General features: G+C 42.0%; 1 protein-coding gene across 3 annotated transcripts; it reads right to left on the reverse strand.

The window, feature by feature from the left end:
- Positions 1-9867: 9867 nt before the first annotated feature.
- FASTKD2 (FAST kinase domains 2) lies at positions 9868-27644 on the reverse strand. 3 transcript variants are annotated; one of them, XM_066279580.1, is made up of 12 exons: positions 27397-27644; positions 25923-26706; positions 22369-22472; positions 21540-21648; positions 21150-21273; positions 20726-20865; positions 19403-19575; positions 14950-15113; positions 13491-13703; positions 13014-13098; positions 10937-11051; positions 9868-10070 (listed from the first exon to the last, which is right to left on the reverse strand). In XM_066279580.1, the coding sequence occupies exons 2-12, from the start codon at positions 26640-26642 to the stop codon at positions 9951-9953; spliced, it is 2067 nt and encodes a 688-aa protein (XP_066135677.1). In that variant the 5' UTR covers positions 26643-26706; positions 27397-27644; the 3' UTR covers positions 9868-9950. The 3 variants fall into 3 exon arrangements, with proteins under 3 accessions (XP_066135677.1, XP_066135679.1, XP_066135678.1); XM_066279582.1 differs by having other exon boundaries at positions 9868-10099; XM_066279581.1 differs by having other exon boundaries at positions 25923-26743.
- Positions 27645-27699: the final 55 nt, after the last annotated feature.

Genomic DNA, 27699 nt, shown 5'->3' on the forward strand with positions numbered 1-27699 from the left:
CCCTCTGTGGCCTTTTGTTATTTCCAAAAATTAAATACACAGTAAAAGAATCTGACGATATATAAATATACTACAGCAACGTGTGTTTAATTAAACAAACAACTGAAGATTCTTCAGAGAAGAGATGATAGATAAAAGAATAGATAGATAGAGATATAATCTTTAGGATAAGAAATGCCCTAGAAATTAGAAATTAACACTTCAAACAATTTGATACTTAAGAGAATAACATGTTTCTGGAGGAAGGGAATACCCGACACATTGACAGAAAAGGTGGAAGCAACCCAAATGTCCGTGGATGAATGAGTGAGTTAGAAGAGGTGGTATATACATATAATAGGATATTATTCAGCCTTAAAAGAGGAAGAAGCCATCACACACTACAACATGGACGAACCTGGAGGACATTATGCTAAGTGAAAGAAGTCATCACACAAAAGGACAAATACTGTATCGTTCCACTTGTTTGAAGTACCCAGAGTAATCAAATTCATGATCACAGAAGGTAAAGGGTGGTTGCTGGGGGCTGGCAGGAGGGGGCGGAAAGTGATTGTTTAATGGGCGCGATTTCAGTTACGTAAGATGAATAGCGTCCAGGAAACGGATGGTAGTGATGTCTGTGCAACAGTGTGAATGTACTTAATGCCACTGAACTGGACACTTAAAAGTGTTTAAGAAAAATTAAGTTTATGTGTATTTTATCACAATTAAATCTTTTTTAATAAAAAGCTCACATCAGGGATCAAAATTACAGTGAAGTGTGAGTTTGAGAAAGGTCTTGCTTGGTTTGTGGTCCGAGGACAACTGCCACATGAGACGTAGGCTTAGAAATGCGTGTGGTCCATCCTTCTTAAAAATGAACAAGTCAATTCACAAGCAGTGTTCCACCCACATGCGCTAAAGTGTGACTAGCACTGCCTTGGTCGCTTTTGTGTTTCCCTTTTTTTTTTTTTTTTTTAAATTAATTTTAATGTGGTAACATTAATCAATCAGGGTATATAGGTTTAGAGAAAATATCTCCAGGTTATTTTGACATTTGATTATGTTGCATACCCATCACCCAAAGTCAAATTGTCTTCTGTCACCTTCTATCTGGTTTTCTTTGTGCCCCTCCCCTCCCCCCCACCCCCGCCTCTGTCTTTCTTTAAAGGTTCATGGTCCCTGAAGATCACCCCCAAAATAGTACTGGCAAAAGAGGAGGCTGTGCAGGCAGCTTTACCTGAGCCTCAAGCTGGCAAAGATGGCATTGCCCCCACCCTTTCTTTCTTTTTTTTTTTTTTTTCATTTTTCCGAAGCTGGAAACGGGGAGGCAGTCAGACAGACTCCCGCATGCGCCTGACCGGGATCCACCCGGCATGCCCACCAGGGGGGATGCTTTGCCCCTCTGGGGCTTCACTCTGTTGCGTCCAGAGCCATTCTAGCGCCTGAGGCAGAGGCCACAGAGCCATCCCCAGCGCCCGGGCCATCTTTGCTCCAGTGGAGCCTCGCTGCGAGAGAGAGACAGAGAGGAAGGAGAGGGGGAGGGGTGGAGAAGCAAATGGGTGCCTCTCCTGTGTGCCCTGGCCGGGAATCGAACCGGGGACTCCTGCACGCCAGGCCGACGCTCTACCGCTGAGCCAACCGGCCAGGGCCTACCCCCACCCTTTCAATTCTCTCGATTTTCGTAAGATTGAGGAAATATTTTTTGAGTGTTAGCAACATCAAAGCACTTCAAAGTTTCCAAAACATAATAGATTGGCTTTTTGTCAAATTTAACTTCAAAGTTATGACAATATGAAAATCTTTGGTATATTGAATAAATTCTATGTATTTCTTCATTCATTGCATTTTTTTTTTCTCTTAAAAATTGGAATAGCTTTCCTGGGATGAGTGGACAAAAGTTCGATGCTCCTTTCTCTCTCCGGGAAGATGCGGGCCTGGGGTAAGAGACTGCGGGAGGGAACTGGCAGAGCTGGGGGGGGGGGCGTGGCTACAGTAAGCACGGGGCGGGGGGGGGGGGGGGACCAGGCAGACGCTAAAGGCAGGTGGGCTGGCTTCGCTCTTCTGCCAGGGGAGAGTCAGTGCTGCCTGGAGAGACCTCCAGGGCGAGGGACCTGTAAAACCAGCGGGCACTGTACGGGGATACCCTCACGGTTCTTAGTAGCATAATGTATGACTCTGACACAATTGAAATTCATTAGAGTAAAATTTAGAAAGTTTTAGAGAAGGGTACCTCATATTTGGCGAGACAGATGGAGATGGAGAGATAGATGATAGATAGATAGATAGATAATAGATAATAGATGATAGATACATAGATAGATAATGTTGTCTTTAACAATCAGTATTCAGATAACAGAAACCACTCCAGTTGAAACACGGGGTGCTTGGATGTTACCCTCTGGCCACCTGCTCACCTGATGATTGGAAGAACTGAAGAAGCCACCAGTAGTCTAAGTCCCAGGAGCGACTCTCAGAACACCACCGACCGCAGAACTGGCTGACAGCAGAGCATCTATTTCTGCTGGTAACCTGGAAGCTGGAAAATCATGAAGACGCTGTCTAATTGCTGGTTCCGGAGCCACATTACCTTGGCCACAATTGCCACCAGCCCAAAGAATGCCCATATCCTGCCGCACCACACCCTGGGACCTCTGTTACTGCTATTACGGAAAAAAACAAAAACAAAAACAAATGCTCCATGATTGTTGGCAGAAATAGAAAAATATGGTCTCGCCTGACCTGTGGTGGCGCAGTGGATTATGCGTCGACCTGGAATGCTGAGGTCGCCGGTTCAAAACCCAAGGCTTGCCTGGTCAAGGCACATATGGGAGTTGATGCTTCCTGCTCCTCCCCCCTTCTCTCTCTCTCTCTCTCTCTCTCTCTCTCTCTGTCTTTCTTCTATAAAATGAATAAATAAAAAAATATATTTAAAAAAAAAAAAAAAAAAAAAAAAAAAAAAGAAAAATATGGTCTCCATCTCAGCCGATTTTCTTAATTTCAAGCATACACATCTGCTTGGAGGAAGCAAGCTCACATCTGGGAAATGGAGACACTTCCGTTTTCTGGGCCCACCAGTGAGTCAAAGCACAACCATGTGCCACAAATGGGTTGCAAGTGTATCAAGAGATATGTATCTCCCCAGCCTCTGGGTAGTCACAAGGGGCTGGGCAGCCAAGGCCCTCTTGGCCAGTAACCTCCTCACCTAGCACTCCTTAGAAAGTAACTCAGAGTGGGGTCTAGTGTTTGTCCTCAGTTCCTAGTGATTAGGAGCATGGGAGGCCACTGGCCTTCACTGCTCTGCTGTGATGTGTTATGTGAAGCCAAGAATGTATCCAGTCACTGGACAGCTGCTTAAGGAGCCTGCTGCTGAATGAGCCACTGACCATCAGGAAGAAGAGCAGTTTAGTTGTTGAATAATTTCATGGTAATTATTGGGGTTATACAGCTTGGGTTTGGGGAAGGCTAGCTCCTCATAAGAAAAGCTCCAGGTAGCTGGCCCAATCCTCTGTCTATGTTTACCGATGTTTATTTGCTTAGAGACATCCAAACTAATTGCAGGGTGACTACTCTAATAACACACACACTCTCTCACTCTCTCTCTCTCTCTCTCTCACTCTCTCTCTCTCATCACACACACACACTATATAAATTAGTTTTTCATCATTATTTGGAAATATTTGATATGTAAAACTTCATTTGCATTTGATATCCATTCATATTATCACAACAAACATCATCACTTTTGTCAATGACAAAACAAGAAGGGCTGTTAGTCTCTAAATAAAATCTTCAATTTCTGAATGGTTTTAAAAGTTTAAAATTGTTTCATCACTATTTACATAAACAATGGTTTTTGTAAATGGTGACTACCAAGAATTTTAAGAACTCATCATTAAAATGTCTTAATCAGGAATTGCACATTAGCAGAAGCAATCAATGCACAACAAAGTGGATGCTTCTCTCTCCCTTTCCCTCTCCCTCCCTCCCTCCCTCCCTCTGTCTTCCTTCCTCTCTCTCTCTCAAAAAAGAAAATAAAAAAGAAATTACACTTAGCCATTTCAATGCCTAATATGAGCATACCATTTGATATTTAATCATTATGTCTAGAAAGCAAAATCAAATTTCTCATTAAAGAAGTATTTTTAAAAACGTATTTTGGAATTTTACACAAAATTAACATTTAAAATCTTCCTTAATACTTTCAGTTTAGCTAATTTTAGCTCTTATCATATAAAGAAAATATATTTTGTTCTACTAAGCTCTAGATAAACACTTAAAATACTCTCCAGCTTAGTCCTATGAAAACACCATCATACTCTACGACTACGTACACCGTGACATAATAAGTAGGGCTTAGAATGGAGTAGAATGAGCCAATTTGCAATATATGCCACACAGCATCACACACACAATATTCCATAGTAAATTTAAGAAAATTATTTACTTGTTCCATTAACATTCTAAGCAGAGGAGAGTGCTCTTGGATCCTCTCCTTTTTAAAATTAGGTTATCAGAATTTATTACCTGTACCACCCACCACCACTATTGTTGCATCTAATTAAAAACTTAAAATAATATTCCGATCATATACAGTTTCCCTTGGTTGTCAAGTCTTGTTCGTACTCCTCTGCAGGGGTAGCTCTGAAACCCCCAGCCCGGGACCCCTTTCTCCTTGACCTCCTCTCATCTTTGCTTTGGGCCCTTGTCATGTATCAGGCTTTTGACACACAATAATGGCATCTTATCTTGTAAGAAACTTGAAAGGATCTCTGTCTTAACTTCTTGATAACCACCAGAGTTCTGGGTGTAAATAAAGCTCCTACTGGTCATCCCTAATTGCGAAAATGCTGTATGGGGAATCAACATTCCAAATGACCTGTTTTCCAATTTTAAATGTAATATGTATTTATTCTAGAAAATATGAGAAATAAAGTGTAATGAAAATTAAAATCATTCACAATTTCATTATTTAGAAATCCCACTTTCTACATTTTACCCCTTGCCTTCCTGTCTTTCTACGTACTTCTATCCACTCTTTAAACTGCACTTTGTACAAACAAAATTTGAGTCCTAGTTGTTAGTGTTTGCGTTTTCATTTAATATAATTGTGAAGTTTTCCCCGTGTCATTAAGTAAATTATGGCATATCCAGATTGCATTTTACAAATATTAAAATTACGTCTTGGAACAGTGCTTCTCAAGTTATAATGAGCATGCAAATCCCCTGGGATATTGTTAAAATTCAGGTTTTGGTTCAGTAAGTCCAAGATGGGTCTCAAGGTTCTGCATTGCTAATACCCTCCAGGATGATACTGACTCGGCTGGTCTGTTGGACCACACTCTGTGCAGCAAGAACTTGAAAGATAGATAGTTTCCATTAATGATGAACATTTAGTTTCCAGTGTGTGGCTCTCATGTGGTGAAATACCATCAATGGAATGATAAGAATCCTAACAATAATGTAGGAATAAAAAAATATTTATCAAGTATATATGAGGTATGCATACAGGCACAAAGATGATTTAAAGTTTAATTACTGGTCAGTGTGGATAGGTGCCAACATTTTCAAGACTCTGGACGTATATAGACAAAGGGCATTCCATGTGACAGAAAGCAGTTCGGTGGTTTCTAGGGAACAAAGGAAAAGGCAAAGAGGGAGGAAATTTTAGGGATGGCAGATTTGTTCATTATCTTGATTGTGGTGATGTATTCATATATATATATATTCTGTTAAATGTATCAGATATATACATATATACAGATATATACATATATGAATATCAGATATATATATTCTGTTAAAACTTTAAATAGAAGCTATTTTTTTAAAGGAGTGACAAAAGCCACCAAGTGCATACCAGAAGGGTCATGCTAATTTACATTCCACCAGTGGCATATGCGCATGCCTGCCTCATTACACCTTGTCAGCACTGTAATTCTTACAGGAAAAAAACCCCTAATTTGAAAGGCAAAAATATCTCCTTTGAATGTGCATGTCTTTGATTACTAGTAGACTTAATTTTTTTTATGTTGATAAGCTCTTTGCTCATTTTATCTTTTGTAATGTGTGTTTCTTATCAAATTATGGGAGCTCTTCATTTAGATATGTGTCATAAATATATCACCTATTTTTCCCTTGACTTTATGTTTACCTTGGTATGTAGTTGATGTAATTATAATATAAACTGACATTTTAAAGAAGTTCAAGAATCAAAGAAAAACTAAACTTGACACTGCTCCAAACATGAATAAACATAAGAAAGCTTATTAAAGCAAAAAAAAAAAAAATACACAAAAAAATCTAATTCTTCTACAGCTACCTAATTTCTTTCATAAGGTGGCTAACAGTGTAAAACATCAGAAGCAAGCCATGTACATAATTATTAATAACTTTTCAGCCTGACCGGTGGTGGCACAGTGGATAAAAAAATCGATCCAGAACACAGAGGTCTCTGGTTTGAAACCCCAAGGTTGCAGGCACGAGCACAGGGCACTGGCCTGAGCATGGTATCACTGACATGATCCCAAGGTCATGAGTGTGACCCCAGAGGTCACTGGCTTGAAGCCCAAGGTCACTGGCTTGAGCAAGGGGTCACTGGCTCCGCTTTAGCCACCTGGTCAAGGCACATATGAGAAGCAATCAATGAACCAAAGTGAAGCAACTACAGTTGATGCCTTTTGTCTCTCTTCTCTCCCTCTCTCCCTTCATCTCTTTCTCTCTCTCAAATCAATAAAAAAAATGTTTCATGTTCAGTCTTTTGGTTGGGTAACATAGTAAAATAGGTGGTTTCATCCTTTTTAAAATGGAGCTAATACTAATATATAAAATACTTTGATTTCATCAACAGCAGACAGAATTTTAATTTGTAAACACCCACTTTTTGTTTACTTATTATCTTACTATGTGAGAAATGAACACATAAAGTGAAACTAGTTGTATGGTTTTGGGTTTCTTGAGTCAATTGGATCAACACCAAAAAAAAAGGGTATTTGTATTTCCTCCTAAAGTGAGTATATCCTTATTTACATTAATAATCCTGAAAAGCCATGTATTATTTAAACTGTTTTCATGACTCTGAACCTTATCTCAGAGGATTATTTTAAGATTACAGGTGCTGGCCAGTGGTACAATGGATAAAGCATTATCCTGGAGCACCAAGGTCACCAGTTCAAGCCCTGGTCAGGGTATGTGTGAAAAGGAAACAATGGCTGCACAACTAAGTGGAACAAATTGATGCTTCTCCCTCCCTCTCTCTAAAAAAAAAAAAAAGAATGATTACAAAGCAATGAAGAATGTTAATACTAATAAAAGAGAAATGCCCTTTTATCTGCCATCTCAGTCAGTACAAATTCAGAAAAACTACTTCTCCAAAAGGCAGTATTCATAAATTGGTCCAATCCTGTAAATATGAGTCATAATTAGCCATTAAAACAAATAGATACACAACATTTAAAAGACAAATCTTGGCCCTGGCCGGTTGGCTCAGCGGTAGAGCGTCAGCCTAGCGTGCGGAGGACCCAGGTTCGATTCCCGGCCAGGGCACACAGGAGAAGCGCCCATTTGCTTCTCCACCCCTCCGCCGCGCTTTCCTCTCTGTCTCTCTCTTCCCCTCCCGCAGCCAAGGCTCCATTGGAGCAAAGATGGCCCGGGCGCTGGGGATGGCTCTGTGGCCTCTGCCTCAGGCGCTAGAGTGGCTCTGGTCGCAACATGGCGACGCCCAGGATGGGCAGAGCATCGCCCCCTGGTGGGCAGAGCATCGCCCCTGGTGGGCGTGCCGGGTGGATCCCAGTCGGGCGCATGCGGGAATCTGTCTGACTGTCTCTCCCTGTTTCCAGCTTCAGAAAAATTAAAAAAAAAAAAAAAAAAAAAGACAAATCTTGGTTTATTAGCAGAGTATTTTCAATTCTTGTTCTGAAGTTTACAAGAGTTACATCATTTGGCCACATACACAAAACTAGATGATGCCCAGTCTGAAACCAGAATCCAGATATCCTGAGCCACAAGCTAAAGAGCAGTGGAGGGTGAAATGATGTGGGAATCAGTGACTTGGCCGAGAATCGGGAAAAAACAAAATTTCAACTTCCTCATCCATAAAATGAGAGGTGGATTAAATGATCGCTGAATTTCCTCTCAGCACTCACCTTTCCTAAACGCAGGCTCGGTACATTGATTAAACCTCTGACAGTTGTAGTCACATCCTGAGTACTTTTACTGGGGTTCCTTGACCACTTTGCTCATAAGCCGTGTCAGTTCAAGGTCAAACTCTAGCCCTGCCCTACTATCTGTGTTGTGTTGGCAAATAATTTATCCTCGGATGAGAGATAAGGAAATGAGGGGCCTAAGAGAATCTTAAGAGCACCTACCTGCCCCTCAGAGAGAACTCATTATTATTATCATGAAAAGAGCCGACCAGGCAGTGGCGCAGTGGATAGAGCATTGGACTGGGACATGGAGGACCCAGGTTCAAGACCTCAAGGTCACCAGCTGAGCGCGGGCTCATCTGGTTTGACAAAGCTCACCAGCTTGGACCCAAGGTCCCTGGCTTGAGCAAGGGGTTACTTGGTCTGCTGTAGCCCCATGGTCAAGGCACATATGAGAAAGCAATCAATGAACAACTAAGGTGTCACAATGAAGAACTGATGATTGATGCTTCTCATCTCTCTCTGTTCCTGTCTATCTGTCCGTATCTATCCCTCTCTGACTCTCTGTCTCTGTAAAAAAAAAAAATCATGAAAAGAGATGCCCAGTAATTGCACCATAGATGGGGTGGCTTACAGACAACCGAAATGTATCTCTATAGTTCTGAAGCTAGGAAGTCCAAGAGCAAGGTTCCGGCAGTGGGTGTCTGGTGAGGGTCCCTTCCTAATTCAGAGATGGTCACCTGGGTCAGCTGTTCACTGGGTCCTCACATGGCAGAAGCAAAGAGGGAGCTCGAGGTCCCTTTCCATCCAATTCACGAGGGCTCCACCCTCCTGACCTATCTTCTCCCAAAGGTCTACCTCCAAATACTATCACATTGGGGGGTAGGTTTCAACAGATGGATCCTGGGGGAACAGAAACATTCAGTCTTTGGCACGGGGGTAGAATAATACGAACTCCCGTGGCACTCAGGAGTCACAGGTGAAACTCACTGTATCCCGAGTGAGTCAAATACTAGGTGGACAGCAAACCTGAACAAATGTCAACAAAAGAATGAACACACATAATTGAAAAAATAGTCCTCAAGTCTGCCTCACAACAGTTCAGCCATATACGTCTATAAAATGTAAGACTACAAAGTAGTGGGCAGGGGACAAAATAGAAAAAGAATGACCTCAATAGTGGCAAGGGTTAAGGGTTAGCAACCTGCAGCCTATCCACTTGAATAAACTTGGACTCCTTGCCTTCTCTGTGTTAGCGCACCTGTTTCTCTTAGTATGGCCCACAAACCTCTGCCACCTAGAATGTGACAAATACAGATGCCCAATCCACACTCATTTCTAACCTGCTACCTGACCCATTCTAGTCTACATTTGAGAACCAGGTCCAACCACTATGTGGTCAATGCTTGAAATGTGGTCAATGCCTGAGTCCTCAAACAGATACCAAGAGTATAAATATGCAGAGCCAAACACACAGACTGCTCACATCAACTGGCCTGCAATTCACAACTAAAAAGCCAATTTTCAATGCGTCATAGCTAATGAGAACGAGTAAAACCTACTCATGACTTTGTCAAATATCTGGGCACTAGAGGGAATAGTTACAGTTGGAAAAATGACCCTCCTGGAATTTTCTCAGCATTTTCTAAAATGCTAGTGATAATATTTCTTCCATCCTTAAAACTAATTTTACAGTGAACTGAAGTAACACTTTTTGTTATGGTAATCAGTCAAGTGAATTCCATTGACAACTGAATTGTAATCTTTATTAAAGTTATTGTTACAAATTTATGTTCATCTCCTAATAAGAAAAGGTTGTTTTTTACTCTAACATGAGCTTTGAAAATTAACATCAGCAATTGGAAGGGCTTCAGTTGAGTAGATTTCAGACTTCAAAAATGTGACGGTATCCTTCATCTCTAGTTTCTCCACCTCCCAATTATTGACCTTCCCAAAGAAAGAGGAAAATAATCAGTCTGCAAGAAAATGATGAGACAAAATAAAACTAGTTTCTAAACTCAAATATATTAAAGTAACAGCAAGCCGACTGCTTTTTAAAAGCAAATGTCATCTTATACTTACATTTTAAAGCCTTAATAGGACTGTGCTAGGGTTGAAGAAAGCTCTAACACCGAACATTATAAAAACTTTACACGCCCTCTAATGGGTGCAAAAATTCCTTTCTTGGGATAGTCTTCCCTAGAATACATACAACAGCCATTAGGAAAAAAGGTCTCACATAGTAGCCCATTAAGAGAAAGGGGCCATCTTAACCTCAGGATCCATATGTAATCCCTTTTTGGATAATACTTAAGTACCACAGTGAAGATCAGAACGCTTATATTTCACACTGTGTACAGGACCAATGAGTGGCATTTAGATAGATCGATCCCAACATTAATGTAAGTATAAACTTACTTGTAAAGGCCTTGCTCCCTACACCTGAAGGTGCTGCTTGAGAAAAGCTGTGGTGCTCAAAATCACAATGAAACAGAAAAGGGAAGGAGAACCTTCTTACCAATACCCAGCTTTTTGGGGGGACAGACATCCTGTAACAGCCTCACACTGGACCATGAAAACATGACTTTAATAAAAAGAATGAAAGTTGACCAAATATAGTATTTATAAAAGCCCTAGTAAATGGCAGCAATCAACTAAGTAGAAGCCAAATCATATACCAGAAAAAGTAACTAAAACACTTACTTCAACACTACTGACAATCCATTTAGATCCTAGTAAACAACCTCAACTACAACATTCCCAGTAGACTGGACATCGGCAACAAGAATATGTCATTTGCACCTTTTTCTTACCAAGATCACATGAAAACCCATTACTTTCAAATGACGCATTTTCATAGCAAGGAATCCTCTGGGGTGGGTTAAATCCAAACAGTAAGCAGATCTAGGAACACATAATACAGCTACCCTGGAAACGAAAATACATGATATGAGAATAGTTACTGAGATCACTTGCTGAATTCCTGTTCTTTGGAGATTTCAAAGTTGAGCTCCCCACTGAATGCAGTCCTCACCATTCCCTACGGTATTAGTCCCTCACTTCCTTGTTAACAGGCCTCTGTACATACTCCAGTATATGAAGGTTAACTTCATAACCAGAAGCTTATAAAAATGCTTTACACAGGCCTTGGCTGGTTGGCTCAGTGATAGAGCATCAGCCTGGCGTGTGGAAGTCCCAGGTTCAATTCCCGGTCAGGGCACACAGAAGCGCCTGCTTCTCCACCCTTCCCCCTCTCCTTCCTCTCTATCTCTCTTCCCCTCCCGCAGCCAAGGCTCCATTGGAGCAAAGTTGGTCCAGGCGCTGAGGATGGCTCTATGGCCTCCACCTCAGGCTCTAGAATGGCTCCGGTTGTAACGGAACAACGTCCCAGATAGGCAGAGCATCGCCCCCTGGTGGGCATGCCGAGTGGATCCAGGTTGGGCACATGTGGGAGTCTGTCTTTCTGCCTCCCCACTTCTCACTTCAGAAAAATACAAAAAAAAAATGCTTTATACAAACAGTACCCTTCAATCATCTTTAAGGATGGCTACATCCCTGATAAGGAAAAATTTCAAATATCGAAGTCCCCATTTTAAGGCTTTTGTGTGCAGTGGTAACCTCTGACCACAAAGGTAATGATTTCCGCTGCTAGTAGAAATGATGTAGATGATACAGACAGCAAATGCTCTCCTTGGACACAGTGCCCCCCAGAGCGTGCATTTAAAAACCAGAATGGGAAGACCGAATACAAAAAAGAAAACACTAAAAGGCAACACTGTTAAAAAAAGATTGTCTGTATGTGTAACAAAAACGTGGAACATGTAATTTGATTTTTTCCACTGTTCCTAGCTGACATTTATAACCCTGCTGTCTTCTGTTAGACTCTAGCTGTTATCTGAGATAACAGATAAGAGAAAAAAGTTTTTATATTTTTACAGGAATGCTCCCATTCCTCACTTCTTCCCTGTACTTCAGCTGAGAGCCACCGTGCTATATTATCATGCCTGTACAGTGGAGTACTTGAAAAAGAAAAACGGTCCTTCCACAAGAGAGAAAGCCTTTGTCTGAGGAGAGATGGGCCAAGGAACAAGCCCGATGGATGCAAGTTAGAGCTGTTTGTGAACGGAGAGGCATGGGCAGACAGGCATTTGAATCCTTACAGGTGTTTTTCTGTACCTCTCTCTACCGTATTATGACCACGTCCTACAAAGCAACGTGGGATGTAAGTCCCTTGGGGCTGGGCTCCATGCCTGACTCATGGTCGTGTGCCCCACGGGGCCCAGCGGAACCTCTGACAAAGGCTGACTGAGCAGGGGCCATGTGCGACACGACCTGATGCATCGTCCTGAAAGGCAGGACCTCGCAAGGTGAGGCAGCACGATGCTCCAGAGACACGCACTTGCAGTGTGTGGCGAAGGAGAACACTTAGGATTCTCTTCGGCACGGTCTGACCCACACGACAGAGCTTCATTACAGCGCTGAGGGCGCTCCACCTTCACAACGGTTTCGGTGTTAGAGTAAAATATTTATTGGGCATTTGATATTTGTAGATGCCTTAATTCTTTATAATCACTATTACATTATCTTGACAAAAGTTTACACTGCACTGATCGTTTCAGTTACATTAACACAGTTTTTTGAACTGTTTAGCTTTAAAACTTATTTTTTTAAAAATTGCCTATTTCAATAAACCGCCCAGCTCCTGTCCACTGTCTTCAGCCACTGTGCCCACACTCAGGGGCAGAGTAGATCAGTGGTTGAGAAGTCTCTTTGTGCATCACAAACTCTATAAAAATATAAAGTCTTAGTATTATTACCGCTATTAACAGGAAGACTTTGAGAATAAAGATTTAAAATTAGAAAGTGAAGCAAATGGACAGATGTAACAACCTTTGGACATCTGTAGAAGTTACCACATTCACATCAGAAAGTGGGAGCACCTGACTCCTGTTAGAATCCATTCTGATTTCAAAATCTGAAAGAAAAGAATTGACATGAATTTTTCAAACATTGCTCAAAGTGAGTTTCTGCTTCAAAATGTACCCTGCTACTACCAACAACGAGAATGGCAGCAGCTAAAATATAGGCTTACCCTGCGCCAACCCTGGTCGGGGTTTTACACGCAGTCTCCCCACCCCTGAGGGGAGCCCTGTGAGGTGGCTGTTGTGACTGCCCCTTTACTGCTCAGGAGAGGGGCTGGTAAGTGCCCAAGGCCACAGCCCCCGGCACAAGCACAGCCAGAACCCGACCCGCGGCCCCACTCCCGCGCATGCGCCCTCACTGCCCTACCACGCTGAAAAGCCACAGGCAGCTTTTGTGTGAAAAAAAGGAAGATAAAATACAACAGATGAAAATCAAGCCCCTTACCGATACGATAATTATGTGGCAACTGTACGTCCTCCGAGAAGTAGCCCTTTCCCAGGAGGCTCCCGAGCCCCTCGGCAACCTTTGCATTCGGGCGCAGCCGGACGGGTGGCGGCGACGGCAGCGCTAAGTCTATGGCCTTGTGACAAGGAACACCGTCAAGTGCAAGACAGGCAGCCAGCACGTGAAGCCTGTGAACATTCCTCTCCTTGTTGTCTGAACGAAAAGAGAAAACATGTACTTGAGACAAAATAGCAACACCACAATCAAGAAACACATTAATGCAGCTCCATTTCTGATGATCTGTTTCTTATCAGGAGCAATGGCTCTGTGTCTCCCTGGCTCCCAGTGTCCAGATCCATACCCTGTACTTGAGAACATTTTAAGTTTAACCATCTTCCACGGTGACTTAGTCTCAACTCTCCCCTGAAGGGATGCGGAACGCGCCCGATGCTGAGACCTCAGGTGCACTGCAGGCAGAGCCACCAGCACCCAGGTTCCCTGGGCCCAGGCTCCTCCCCATCACACTGCCTCAGAAACCCCAGGCTCCTCCCCCATCACACTGCCTCAGAAACCCCAGGCTCCTCCCCCATCACACTGCCTCAGAAACCCCAGGCTCCTCCCCATCACACTGCCTCAGAAACCCCAGGCTCCTCCCCCATCACACTGCCTCAGAAACCCCAGGCTCCTCCCCCATCACACTGCCTCAGAAACCCCAGGCTCCTCCCCCATCACACTGCCTCAGAAACCCCAGGCTCCTCCCCATCACACTGCCTCAGAAACCCCAGGCTCCTCCCCCATCACACTGTCTCAGAAACCCCAGGCTCCTCCCCCATCACACTGCCTCAGAAACCCCAGGCTCCTCCCCCATCACACTGTCTCAGAAACCCCAGGCTCCTCCCCCATCACACTGCCTCAGAAATCTAAACGTGAGGCTCCTTCGTCTCACTTCAACTGTCATTTCATCACATTTTAAAACAATTTATTCTCAGACATCAAATTTTGTACACCTAGCCTGATATGCTTTTCCTTACTCAATATTAAAAACCAAAAGTCAACAATTAATTTGTTTCCCTGAGTAGATAAATTCACAACCTGGGGAACTCTCTGGCTCCCTGACCTAACGGCTGCGCCTTCACTACAGGCCGCGAGGGACAAGGTATTCACAGCTGCGAGAGCTGACTTCGCTCGGCTTCAGGATGAGCACCAGGGTGACGCAGTGCAGACACTCCGCTCGAGGATACAGAACAACGTGAACCTGTACGGAGTGTGAATCAAAGGAACGACGAGGATGTGCTTCTCATTCCAGCCTTCTGTATGACCTCTGACTTCACTGTGAGGTCCTCCCCGCGGCAGCGTCTTCTGCACGTTCTCACACCGCGCCAACGCAGACCGCACTCCGAAGCTCCAGGCCGCTAGTTGTAAGGCCTCCCCCAGTCCCCACTGTGCGCTGGCAGCCTACCTGACTCCAGCAGCTCACTGAGCATGTCCTTTTGGAGAAGTTGATTAACAGAAGCCAAGGGAAAATGGTTCATCAAGCAAAATGAATACACAGCATTCAACAGGTTTTCAGAAGAGATGTGGTGGAGATACCCAGTCAGAGCACTGGCCATAATTTCTAGGAACCTGTAGGGCAATAAAGAAAAGTCAGCTTTCAAATACAGAGAGAAGACAAGGTCATGGTAGAGCTAGTGAGCTGCCACAGAACCAATGGCTTTAAGGGGTCCAAAGACAGGTGGTAAAAAAGTCAGGCTTGAAATAAGTATTCACCCATCTTTCAAGTCAGGTGGCTGTCTCATAATAAATATACATACTCAATAAATGTTAGCTATCATTGTGTCTTGCACAGAGCAAATGTTTTGCAGGGCTTAACTCATTTAATTCCTATTAAAACTCTATAGGTAGGTGTTAGTATTACGTTAGTAATAAAGATACAGGCTCAGGGAGGTTGAGTAACTTTTCCAAGAGCACACAGCCAGGAAGCAGTGGAGATAGCATTGGAACCCAGGCTGTCAAGCTCCAGAGCCTTTTAACCATTATGCTAGATTTTTATCATAGTATGTCCATAAGGCCTGGCACCCCACTGCCGGTTTACAACTGATTAATGTTCTCTAGCTATCAATACTCTTGAGTTAAAAAAAGAGCCCTGGCCGGTTGGCTCAGTGGTAGAGCGTCGGCCTAGCGTGCGGAGGACCCGGGTTCGATTCCCAGCCAGGGCACACAGGAGAAGCGCCCATTTGCTTCTCCACCCCTCCGCCGCGCTTTCCTCTCTGTCTCTCTCTTCCCCTCCCGCAGCCAAGGCTCCATTGGAGCAAAGATGGCCCGGGCGCTGGGGATGGCTCTGTGGCCTCTGCCTCAGGCGCTAAAGTGGCTCTGGTCGCAACATGGCGACGCCCCAGAGGGGCAGAACATCGCCCCCTGGTGGGCAGAGCTTCGCCCCTGGTGGGCGTGCCGGGTGGATCCCGGTCGGGCACATGCGGGAGTCTGACTGTCTCTCCCCGTTTCCAGCTTCAGAAAAATGAAGGAAAAAAAAAAAAAAAAAAGAAACATCACAAGCCTAATCCTATCACCCAATAGAACAAAACAGTTAAGCACAAAGAGAGGAAAGGTCAAAATTGGGAAAGGTCACTTGTCCAGGGTGACACTGCTAATAAATGGCACAAACACCCTTTGAACCCAGGTCTGTGCAGCTCTTAGGGCATAAGCTGTACATTTTGTAAGACAAACATGAAGTACACGTAAAGGACGGTGGTACCGACAGAACAGAAAGTAGACAGAACGCTGTGGGGTAAGGAGAACTTCATTAACTGGAAAAGATCGGAAAAGGGAAGAACATTTGAAACTGAGCAAAGAAATGGAGACGTGAAAGAGCATGTCATTTGTGCTACAGTGACTTGGAGGCTAACACACAGAGAAGTGATTCTTTCTTCTAACACCGGGGCAAGTATGCCTGAACTATTAACCGTAAGGCTGCAAAAGAAAATGTTTGAGATCAACTGGAGTGCCTGGATGGGAGCAGATGGGCGAGGTAAGGAGGCAGAGGGAAACGAGGGAGGGAGGGAGGGAGGGAGGGAGGGAGGGAGGGAGGGAGGGAGGGAGGGAGGGAGGGAGGGAGGGAGGGAGGGAGGGAGGCAGAGGCGGGCTAAGTAGAACTGCAGGTTAAGCAGGATGGGAACAACGTAACAGGTCCTGGAGACAGAGGCAGGGGGCACTGAGGGACTGGTAACTGACTGAACTGGCAGCATGCAGCAAGAAAAAGCAGGGCTGCAGATGATGAAGTCTGGGGCCTGCATGCTGATCACCTCTCCAGGCCTCTCACCCTGCGCCTCACGCTCCAGCAACACCGAACAACATGCTTCTCCCTGCACACGCTCTGCTGTTTCTTCCTGGCTTGACTAGGGAGTCCTACCACAGAGGCTGTTCTTCTGTTTCTCTTACCTCCAGTCTGTTGGAGTCTGCTCAGGACTAGGGGGTCCTACCACACAGGCTGTTCTTCTGTTTCTCTTACCTCCAGTCTGTCCATCCTTTAGAGTCTGCTCGGTACCATCTCCTCCAGGCAGCACTACTTGGCATCTACCGCGACTCTCCCCTGGCCATGCCAGCTTCCTGGTACACCCTTCCATCCATACGTCCTTATGAAGCTCTGCCAGTCCAATTTCATGCTGGATTTACCATAACTGCTGATTCCTGTGTCTACCGTACAAATTACACAGAATCCTCAGGCAAAAAGGATGCTGTCTTACTCATCATCTTTGTCCTAGTACCTGAGTGTTTGCCACAGGTTTTCTGACCAAATAAACTTAAATGAGGACAGAAGAATAACGATCTAAAAACTCACCAAGTTGTACATATTAAGTATAGCTTTCTACATGTCAATCACACCTCAATATAGTGGTTTAAAAAAACCACTTTGTATGGTGGTTGATCATAGTAGGTAATTGACCAAAAAAAAAAAAAAAAAAAGAAAAGAAAGAAAAAAAATGAGCTGCCAGAGTTACTGACCATAAGACACCTGTGGGATCTACAGGGTCCATATGCAGTCCAAGTTGTTCTGGAGCCCAGGGACACACAAATGACCAGATGCAAATCTGGTGGTAAGAGCATCAAGAAGAGAAGAGATGAAAGGACTGAAATAACAGAGCTTAAATGTTCAAAGCTTTCCCCCTCGGGTTTCAAACCCAGGAAGATACTCTGGATTTAACACCCCTTCTTTCCCGGAGGTCATCACATAAATAAAATGATTCACGTACATGTAGGTATATAATGTGTTCATCCAAATTTTACGGGAGGTCCAGGGGCAGCTGCTTTTCAGTTGGCCTAGCACCCCTTCTTGATTACCTGCCACAGAGGGATGGGCACGTGACCCAGACTCAGCCAGTCAGACGTCCTCTGTTAGAAACCTGAATCGCAAGGGAAACCACAGGGACAGAACGCAGTTGGAGTCCAGTCACTTGAGCACAAAGATGGCCACTGAGTGAAGCATGCCTTGGAGACACTCAGAGCTGCCAATCTGTTCCTCAAGGCCTCTGTGGCCTACACACCCATTTTGTTTTAATCTAACAATTACTTTGTGCCGGGAATTGTTTTAAGAACCTGACATAGCCCTAGCCGAGCAGCCCCGTTGGTTAGCATGGTCCCAATAGGCCAAAATTGCAGGTTTGATCCCCAGTCAGGGCACACACAAGAATCAACCAATAAATGCATAAGTAGAACAACAAATTAATGTTTGTTTCTCCTGCTCACATCCCTTAGCCTCTAATAAATTTTTAAAAAGAACCTGACATAAGTTTACTCATTTAATCTCTTTTATTTTTTTTTTATTCAGTGAGAGGAGGGGAGAAAAAGAGACTCATGCATGCACCCCAACAGGGATCCACCCCGCAAGCCCACTAGGAGGCACTGCTCTGCCCATCTGATGCATTGCTCTGTTGCTCAGCAACCAAGCTCTTCTTAGGCCAGGCCATAGAGCCATCCTCAGCGCCCACAGCCAACTCGCTCCAATTGAGCCATGGCTGCAGGAGGGGGGTGAAAGCGAGACAAAGTGAAAGAGAGCAAGAAAGAGAGAGAGAGAAAGAGAGAAAGAGAGAAAGAGAGAAAGAAAAGCGAGAAGGGGAAGGGTGGAGAAGCAGATGAACACTTCTCCTGTGTGCCCTGACCAGGAATCAAACCTGCCACATCCACATGCCAGGCCAAAACTCTACCACTGAACCAACCAGCCAGGACCTCATTTAATCTTTATAGCCCAATGTGATTAGATATAATTCTGACTTCTTATTCCCATTAAACAGATGAAGAAACAGAGACAGAGATAAGTAACTTGCCAAAAGGTAAGTAGCTAATGAATGGCAGAGCTGAGATTCAAACCTAAGCAAGATGTTTCCTGGGTCTGTGCTCTTAATCAGTCTTCTTACAAATGACATTTTACATGCATTTCTGGTTTTTAACAAACCCTAACTGACCTAGAGAGGAAGGAAAGATGTTCTGGGTGGAAAGAGAGGAATGAAAGAGGCTGGCATGTCTGAGGAACTGCTGCATTTAATAGTAGGAATGCATGGCCATGGGTAAAAATGAAAAGAATGAAAGCAGAGTGTGAGACCAAATGAATGAACTGTTAGGATCAAATCTGACTACGAACTGGGGAGCTGAGGGAATAAGCTGGGAAAGTTTGACTCCTATTTCATTATACACAGATACACGAGAAAGAACAAAGGGATAACAAGACCAAGAACAATGAAAATAACATAAAATCCTGTGTAACTTCATAAATAAGGAATACTGTTTTATTTCTTGACATGGATGATGGCCATTGATGTATTTACCTATAAAAATTCACTGCCCTCATGAAGATCTGTAACCTTTTCTAGAAGTATGTTATTAAGTGGCAATAAAAAAAGTAAAAAAGAACAAGTACGTACTCTCGGGCCTGGCACCTGTGGAGGTGATTCAGAGAAGAATACACATGAAGAATGGAGACAATGTTTTTCATGTTTAGGAAGTCAGGCTCATCTACTATTTTCTTCATAAATAAGTCCATCAGACCAGTATGTCGAAAGGCAAGGTTTTCAAATAAAATGAGGAGAAAAAGAACCTTAAAAAAAGAGCAAATAGAGAAAAAACTTTTTAATAATTACAGTACACAAGTAGTAATTTCTTTAGATCTCAAAAAATTTGAACAGCAATAAAATTGTACTGATCAAGAGAATATTCCCTAAAAAGGAACAATTACCTTTTCCTCATAAAATCTGTTCCAATAATTTAAGTCAGGTATTAAGTTAATAAGCAACCTCTTTTTATAAGCAGAAAACCAGAGTATACAATGGTTGCCATGTTTCCATTTCACTAAAAATAAATCCTATCCTATAGGCTTGTCATACAACAGACCTAAAAACTACTTAAAATACACCTTTTCTGAAAATTTTCAAAGTGATCAATTCAATTTTGCTCCCCCTTCCAAACCTATACACTTTGTAGAATCTAACATATGAAATATAACTCAAGAATTTCTATATTCAATATAAATTTCTCAAAATGAGAACAGAGATTAAATAATATAATTAAAATTTCCAGTTCACTTCTCATAGTCCTCTTGATCCTTCTTATAATTAGTATTTCTCTTTTCCAAAATCATATCTATAGCAACTCAATACTTATCTTACCCTCCAAAGTAAACTGAAATGACTGATCACACAGTTACCACTCCTTAACTGCAAAAAGTTTTTACTGGCTGCTTCATTAATGTTTATATTACTAACACAGCCACTGAATTTAAAGACTTTTACTCTGGAGGAAATAAGCAAACATTCCATAAATAGAAAACAGACAGGATCATAAGTAATTACATTTTATTCTTCAAAAAGCAAAAGCCTGTCACATCACCCAGATGTATTATTCTAAATCTCATACACACAGATACATACACACACACAAATGAGAAAGAACTAATCCGAATTATCCAAAGTACCATACAACCTTTTGAATAACAAATAGAACAGCAAACATTGAACAAAATAATTTTTATTTCAAATAGAAAAATGGTCAAAAGATTAAACTGTATGTTAATAGGTAACTCCCAAACAGAAATGATAAAGAGCTAATTTTTCAAAAGTCAATTTAGCATTGGAATATTTTGGTAACTTAACTGCTATAAATCTAAGAGAGAAATATCTAGAATGCTAAATGAATTAATATGCTTCTTGAATTCATTTCTGAGGCTTGTTCTAACCTACTAACATACTTACCTGTTTCAACTTCCAGATGTCAAAAGTTGTAGCCACGTAATCTGCTATTCCGTTGAAAAGATCTAAATTACGGTATTGGAGGTCTCTGCAAGACTGCAATATGCTGAACAATACTTTAAAAGGACACCCATGGATATTACCTTTAAGAATGAGTCAAATAAACAAACAAAAATTACCAGATAGTATGTAACATAAGATCCGAGATACTCTATACTCAATACTTTTGTTTCTTTTTTAAGAAAATAGCACTGTGTTCTGTAAAAAGGGGGAAAAAAAAACATTACAGGCAAAAATAAATTTTAGATTTAACCATATCATCAGGTATTTTTCATATGTAATAGCAAAGTTCTTCAAACAAACAAAACAAATATAGGCTGGAGCAGTAGGTCAGAGGCTAAATATCCTGAAGAAAACTGCCCCTTACCTATGACCACCTTACTGCATTCATTCAAAAGCGTCACAGAACGGTGGTCCATGGCGGCCAGCGCCCCAAACATGCGCTGGCTGTTCAAAACGGAAAATCTGTCTAATTCCCTCAGAGCTTTCATCTAAAGAAAAACAAGATTAAATTTAATTTAGCATTGTGGTAAAAAAAAAATTAAACTCTTATTTTTAAATAAAAAAGAGAAAGTTTAAGCAGAATGACTCAAATAGATATATAGATTAAATCATATATTTATATACACAAATAAATATACAGCTACTTCTCTTATTTCACTTTAACAAAGTTAAACACAGAAGTACAATGTCCAACTGCAGGAAGTGAAGGCAGATCACAGAAATAATTTTCTTAGAAAATTCAGGAGGGCTTTACCTCCAATTTCCTTTTCAGAACAATGGGTGTGTCTTTCCCAATACTTCTCATCACAGTTTGTAATGTGAAGACATGTTCTATTTTCCAAACTTGCTGATCAACCAGCATCCTGCAATCAAACATAATAAATATCACAGACCTAGAGTCTTACAGCCAGAAGAGAAATCTTAAAGGTCATTTGGTCCAGCTCCTACTTCTAGACAGGAAATACGAAGCCCACAGCCATGATCTACCTGCTGAAGACAGTGTAAGTCGCTAGTGAAAGATCCAGGATCGGTCTAGGACTATGTCCTCTCACATTATTCTGCGATCTTTATGAATGAGTAAATCACGTCAGATTATCAATAGTAAGATACCCTCATGCATAGTCAATGAAAAGGGGGAATTAAGTATTATTCTCACTGGCCAATGACATTAGATGAGTTGCATCAATTTTATAAATTATAAAATTCAAGTTTCTTTTCAAGCTAGGCCAGTCTGCTAACCTCCACATTGTGCCGAATAACCATTATAAACTGAATACCTGTCAGTTCTCTCCCAGCCCACAGCAATACTATGTTTTAAACTTAAATTTCAATGTTACCCATACCTTTCTTAGAGAGGGCTTTATTTTCACCTTTATAAAAGCAGCATTATTTTCACCTTTACCTGATATAGATATAGAGTCAGAATTTTAAGTTTAAGAAGGCATTGAAGGCTGTAACTACCTTCAAAGATTCCCCAAAACCAAAAAAAAAAAAAAAAAAGCAGTTCTGCTTTCACCTTGGTTTTTGATTTGAGATGTAAGAGAAAGAGAGATTGCCACATGAAGAAAGCATTAAGTTCTCACCGCAATCCTGCTCGAAGAACATCCACATTCTTGCATGGCTCCATTGCCTCTAAAACAGTTGACAAAACTGAAAGACATTTCTCATCACACTCATTGATACGTTCCTATTGAAATATAATTACAAAAACACTACAGATGATGAGCCCATAGTAGACTATGGCACCATGCAAAACCACTACAGTGATGTTTTCAATTAAATGTGAAACTAATACTTCATACAGAGATAATCATCAATAAATAGCATCTTTGGGAAATAAAATGTCATGAATTTTTCAAAAAATAATACATACTCTTTTATGCATCAGAACTTCTTTCCATTCACCATTATCACTGAAAATCCATTTGCTATTGATTATATTCCTCTGCTTCTGAAGTAATGTTTATCAGATATTATATTTACTTCTTAGGACTCAAGGTCATCATGAAGACAACATGTGCAGTACTGGGAGAGCTACTGGGGTAGAGAGGACAATGTTCTAAAGCACCTTACATAGCTGAGTCCTCATAATTTGCCTGTATCCTTTCCTAGATATCAAACTCTAACTTCAGCTGTCAATCTTCTGATCCTCATCTGCTGTCACATTTTACCACCGCTGTCTGGGTCTCAAGGGGAGCTCCAGGCCCCAGATTCTTCCTTCTGGTCCCTTGGGTCAGGGGACTAATTTAGACCCCAGAAATGGCAGTGGGCATAAATTGGAAAATGAATAGTAACAACACAGCCTACCCAGTGCTATAGTTTAATCACAACTTCTCTATACAACTCACAAGAGCAGTTGTAATCACATCTGAGGAAACAGCTGAAAGGGGTATGCTCTTTTGCTAAAGTTATATGACTAACAAGGCACAAGTCTCAAGTCAGAAATGAGTAAGAAATAGATAAGGGTGGAAGAAAAAAAGGTCTCATTCCCTGGGAGGGTTTCCATAACAACTTACAACATGCCATCAATATTTACTATGAAAAGACAAGCCATTTTGCTAAGTTTTTGAAAGATAAATTCATTGTTGACATACTGTCCTTTCATCTATAGATCAAGTGTCTTTACAAAAGTCCAACAGATCACGGAGACACAATCATTCATACAGATATTCTGATTTCAAATATCCACTGCTCACCAATGCAGGTGGCATGCTGATGTGAACACCTGTCCAAAATCTAGTAAGAGCACCACTGACAAGGTAAAGTGACTTACTATAATCACTTTAAAATAACTACATAGGGAACACAGTCTACCAAATAAACATGGATATTCTGTGGTTTAAACACATACACACACAAAATAAAAATTAGTTCTTGGTTGGGGACATATGGAAATCACAGTAACATGAAAAGTTAAAATTAAAAACTCTCATATTAAACCAATCCTTGAATTCTACAGTAGGTAAGGATATGTGTTAGATCATTCTAAAAAAATTCCTGTCTTTTAAAAATTAAATATGATCATTGACTTTAAGTCTGAGATGTCCACTCTCAAAAGCAAGTGATTACTTTAATAAGCTACCCTCCCCTCGGCATATCTAGTGTAGCTGCAGTGACATCAAACAGGACACTGACTCCCCCTTCCTTGTCTGAAACAAAAAGTGGCTCTTCCATCTAATTTCATCCTCCTTTAATCCATTCTCCATTCATACAGTGATCTAAAACACAAACTTGAGCATGTCAACTCTTTGTTTAAAATACTCATTACCTACAGGATAATCCACACTCCTTAGCTAGATATAAAAAAAGGCTCAAAAAAGATTCCCCTTTTTCCCAGTCTCATGTCTTGTCACTACCCCCCTAAACCCTCCTCCATGACCACCAGATATACAATTTCCTCCCCACTGCCTCAAACACACAACCCCACAGCTAACTGCTTTCAGCTTCCCAAGCGCTGGCTCTGGGATGAGCATGCAATCCTCTGTGTAAAAACCATCCCATTCACTATCAGTCTCTCACTGACTGCTGTGCATCCCTGGGATTCAGCTTGGGCATCATTTGTACTGGGCTTGAATCCTACTTCTATAACAGACTTGGTGTTTGTCCATTCTAAATACTTCTCAAGTACCTACAAATAGTGACATTTACCAATATGTGACCTTGGGCAAGTTTTTTAACCTCTCTAAACCTACATTTCCTAGTCATTGGTAAGATGAGAGTAATATCTATTTTAAAAGGCTGCACTGAGGATTACATGAGGGAATTCTGTTTTCAAACACATCTCTACCTCAAACCCTCATCCTGTATCCTTCTTCCCTATCTGCTCTTCCCATCATCGAAGGCCCTCTCCTGACTAGAATGGTAGCCCGATATACACCCTCACAAGATTCTATATTTTTGTTTCATTGCACTAAGTTCTGTGTCACCATTATTTTGTTCATAATTATATTCTCCTGTACTCAGTACAATTGCTATAACAGTTACTAACTGACCTAAAATGAATGTTATTTTTGTAATTGCCTACAAAATATCCATATTGCCTCTAGATTATACAGGCGGCAATCATGTCTTCTCTAGCTTTATATCCCTAAAGACAAGTGCAGTAACTGATACACAGTTAGCACCCAGTAAGTGTTTACTGCATGAAGGAATCCACTAACTGTGTGACTTTAGCCAACTTGCTTAACATCACTAAGTCTGTTTCCTCATCTGGAAAACTGAGGTAACATCAACTCTGTAGGGAATCACCCGTCTAACCTTGAACCCTCTATGACTAGGATTGGGGAACTTTAGTAAAAAGCCCTGAGTGAATGTCTCTTGGAGGCAAACACCAAGAAACTATGAGTGAGTGTGACCTTTGTGCAGACACAAAGGAATGCATGTGAGCGGGCTTTAGAAAGTTAGCCTAGAGGTTCTATTATAGATTGCCCCTTCCTTTGTGCTTGTTAATTAGCAAAAGAAAAAGAATGTACTGATCAAATTAGCCCTTTCTCCCTGTCAGCAAAATGGCCATTAGTCAATCTTTCCCCTTATCACCTGGCCTCTCTCCCTTGTAATCCCATTAACCCTGTTCTGCTTCTGATCAAAAAAAGCTAAGGGAGAAGAAAATTCAGGTCCTCTTTGCCTCCCTTGGCAGCCTCCCCCCTCTTCCTCTTGACATCAGTTTGTGTCTTGAGTAGGTTTTTCCCACGCGACACTGGTAGTTCCCAGCAGGCTGGAGTACTACTCAACTCTACAAAGCTGCTGAGAAGATTAAACACAACTATCTAAGTAAAAGGTGTAGGTACTCAATAAATATTAGTTCCCTTCCCTTTTCTCCTTCCTTCAACTACCTAACCTTCCTTGTAAATTTTATATCTCTCCTCACTTTAGCTTATTACTCACTATTACTCAATTCTGGAGAAGAAAAATGGGGTATGCTTTCATAAATTTCCATAGCAAAGAAAGACCTAGCTAATTTAAGGACTCTAGATCATATATATACAGAAACAAATATAAAGGAAACGACCGTTCCACTGACAGTCTCTACCTCCCCTCATTATTTCAATACGTGCCAAGGCTACATCTCTATTTCCCTTCATTCTTCCAAGATACTCAATCCAAGTAAACAGAGGTATAAGTCTCCTTTTCATTTTACCTGGACCACCCTCAGCAAAGTCTGTACCAACAGAGTGTTCTGAGGAATACCAAGCTTCACTATAGCATGAAGACTGAACAGGAGCTGGTCATAATACATGATCTTGGCTTCTCTCATCATGTGTTCACATAGCTGGGTAAATGCAGGGTGGTTAAACATCAGTTGTTTTTCAAAGCACTTCTGGTCATCGGACATCCTTTTGGCAATTGTCCACATTGCTGAGAAATAGTTACTACTAGGGAATGCAGGTGCTTTCGAAAATGTATCTAACACATCACTGAGGGAAGTACACTCCTGCGACAGTTTTCCACAGGTGACAGGGGTTGGTTTTGTTTCCTTGGTGAGAACACCTTTACTGGAGGCCTCATGATAAAAATTTATTTTCTTTAATCCATTATCAAAGACAGGAGACTCTTTTGAAGGCTGTCTTCTGGGACAAAGTAGTCTGTTGACTGAGAGGGCTGTTACAGTGCATATGCCCTTTGTTTGAAAGTCATCGTCTCCTGGTTTAAAAATCAAGGCATCCTGAAAGAGAAATCTAATAGATGATTGCATTCTATTATCAAAGTTATTTAAGAGAAGGTGTCTTGGGTTCCGGTTTGAATAAACAATTTTTGGTCTGTATACTCCCAAAGGATACAACCTTACAGTTCTGCTTGTTGGAGCTAGAGTACTGAATTGTCCGAGGTTCCATAAAAAGGAACCTGCTCTGTTATTCATTTTGGTATTCACTGAAACACTTTCCAATGGCTTTAAAGTTGTCAGTATGACGCAAACATTGCTCCTATCAGAGAAAGAGAACACATGCGTAGTTTGTTTTCCTGTAGGGGAAAGGATTATAAAAGGAATAAAAATTGAAGCAAACCTTTTACTTAAACAAATGAAACGCACCTAACTGAGCCTAAAGTGGGAATCTATAGGGTCACTAAAGATTTACATTAAAACGGTAAAACTCCTTTATCAATATGGGCTTCCTCCTCTTCTGCCACCTTGTATACAGTCCCAGAGAAGCCACCTTACTCTGAAATTAGTTGTAGAAGTGAGCTTTAAAAAAAAAAAAAGGTGAACTGGATTTCTCGTGGAAAAGTGTCCCCACAAATCTTCCTCTACAGGAACAGACTGTTACCACCACCTTGGAGATGCCTTCAAAGAAACCTAGGGATTTAACGTTGATGGATTCTTTTTAACATGACGATTTAGCAACGGCCGAACTCGGACCATTAAAGACTAGGAATGTGGACAAGAAGATAGACCGGCTCAGGAGAGGAAACAGCAAACTAAAGTCATGTCTGAGTGTGGCCTGCGTTTGGGAGGGAGAGACAACCAGCCAGTCTCACCAGGTTTCAGAACCGGTGTCGGGAACCTATCCTTTCGGACGTAATGCCCGGGAAATTCGTGAGACCTGTCTCCGAAAAGCAGTAAGTCTGGAGTGTAATACGGCCAACTGTTCCGCCTGTGCTCGTCCTCCACTCACCTTAGGTCGGAACACAGTGGTTACATCCAGACACCGCCATGACAGCGTCCACGCGAGCTGCTCACATCGCGAGATTTGACGGGTCCCTCACGGGTCCAAAATACGCGTTCGCAACGATTTGATAAGGAATTCCCCTAAAGAGATGAAAGCCTATCGAAGAAAACGACTAACTTCTTCTTAGCTGTAAGGATGGGAATGGGGGAAGACCTCAGCGCTTTTAAAAGCAATGTATGATCGTGTACCTAACCTTTCCCGCTGGGCCCCAGACCCCGCGCTCAGCTACAGAGTGCGCCTGCGCCCGGT

The sequence above is a fragment of the Saccopteryx bilineata genome, chromosome 5, assembly GCF_036850765.1.
Source record: "Saccopteryx bilineata isolate mSacBil1 chromosome 5, mSacBil1_pri_phased_curated, whole genome shotgun sequence".
Classification (NCBI taxonomy): domain Eukaryota; kingdom Metazoa; phylum Chordata; class Mammalia; order Chiroptera; family Emballonuridae; genus Saccopteryx; species Saccopteryx bilineata.

What these genes read in the sequence shown, in the direction of transcription:
- FASTKD2 (XM_066279580.1), bottom strand. Translation starts at nt 26,642, where the DNA reads ATGAATAACAGAGCAGGTTCCTTTTTATGGAACCTCGGACAATTCAGT. An exon ending in CTTTGCTGAGGGTGGTCCAG is followed by an intron (nt 22,473 to 25,922) that starts GTAAAATGAAAA and finishes ATATTTCAATAG; the next exon opens with GAACGTATCAATGAGTGTGA. An exon ending in ATGCAGTAAGGTGGTCATAG is followed by an intron (nt 20,866 to 21,149) that starts GTAAGGGGCAGT and finishes TCATTCTTAAAG; the next exon opens with GTAATATCCATGGGTGTCCT.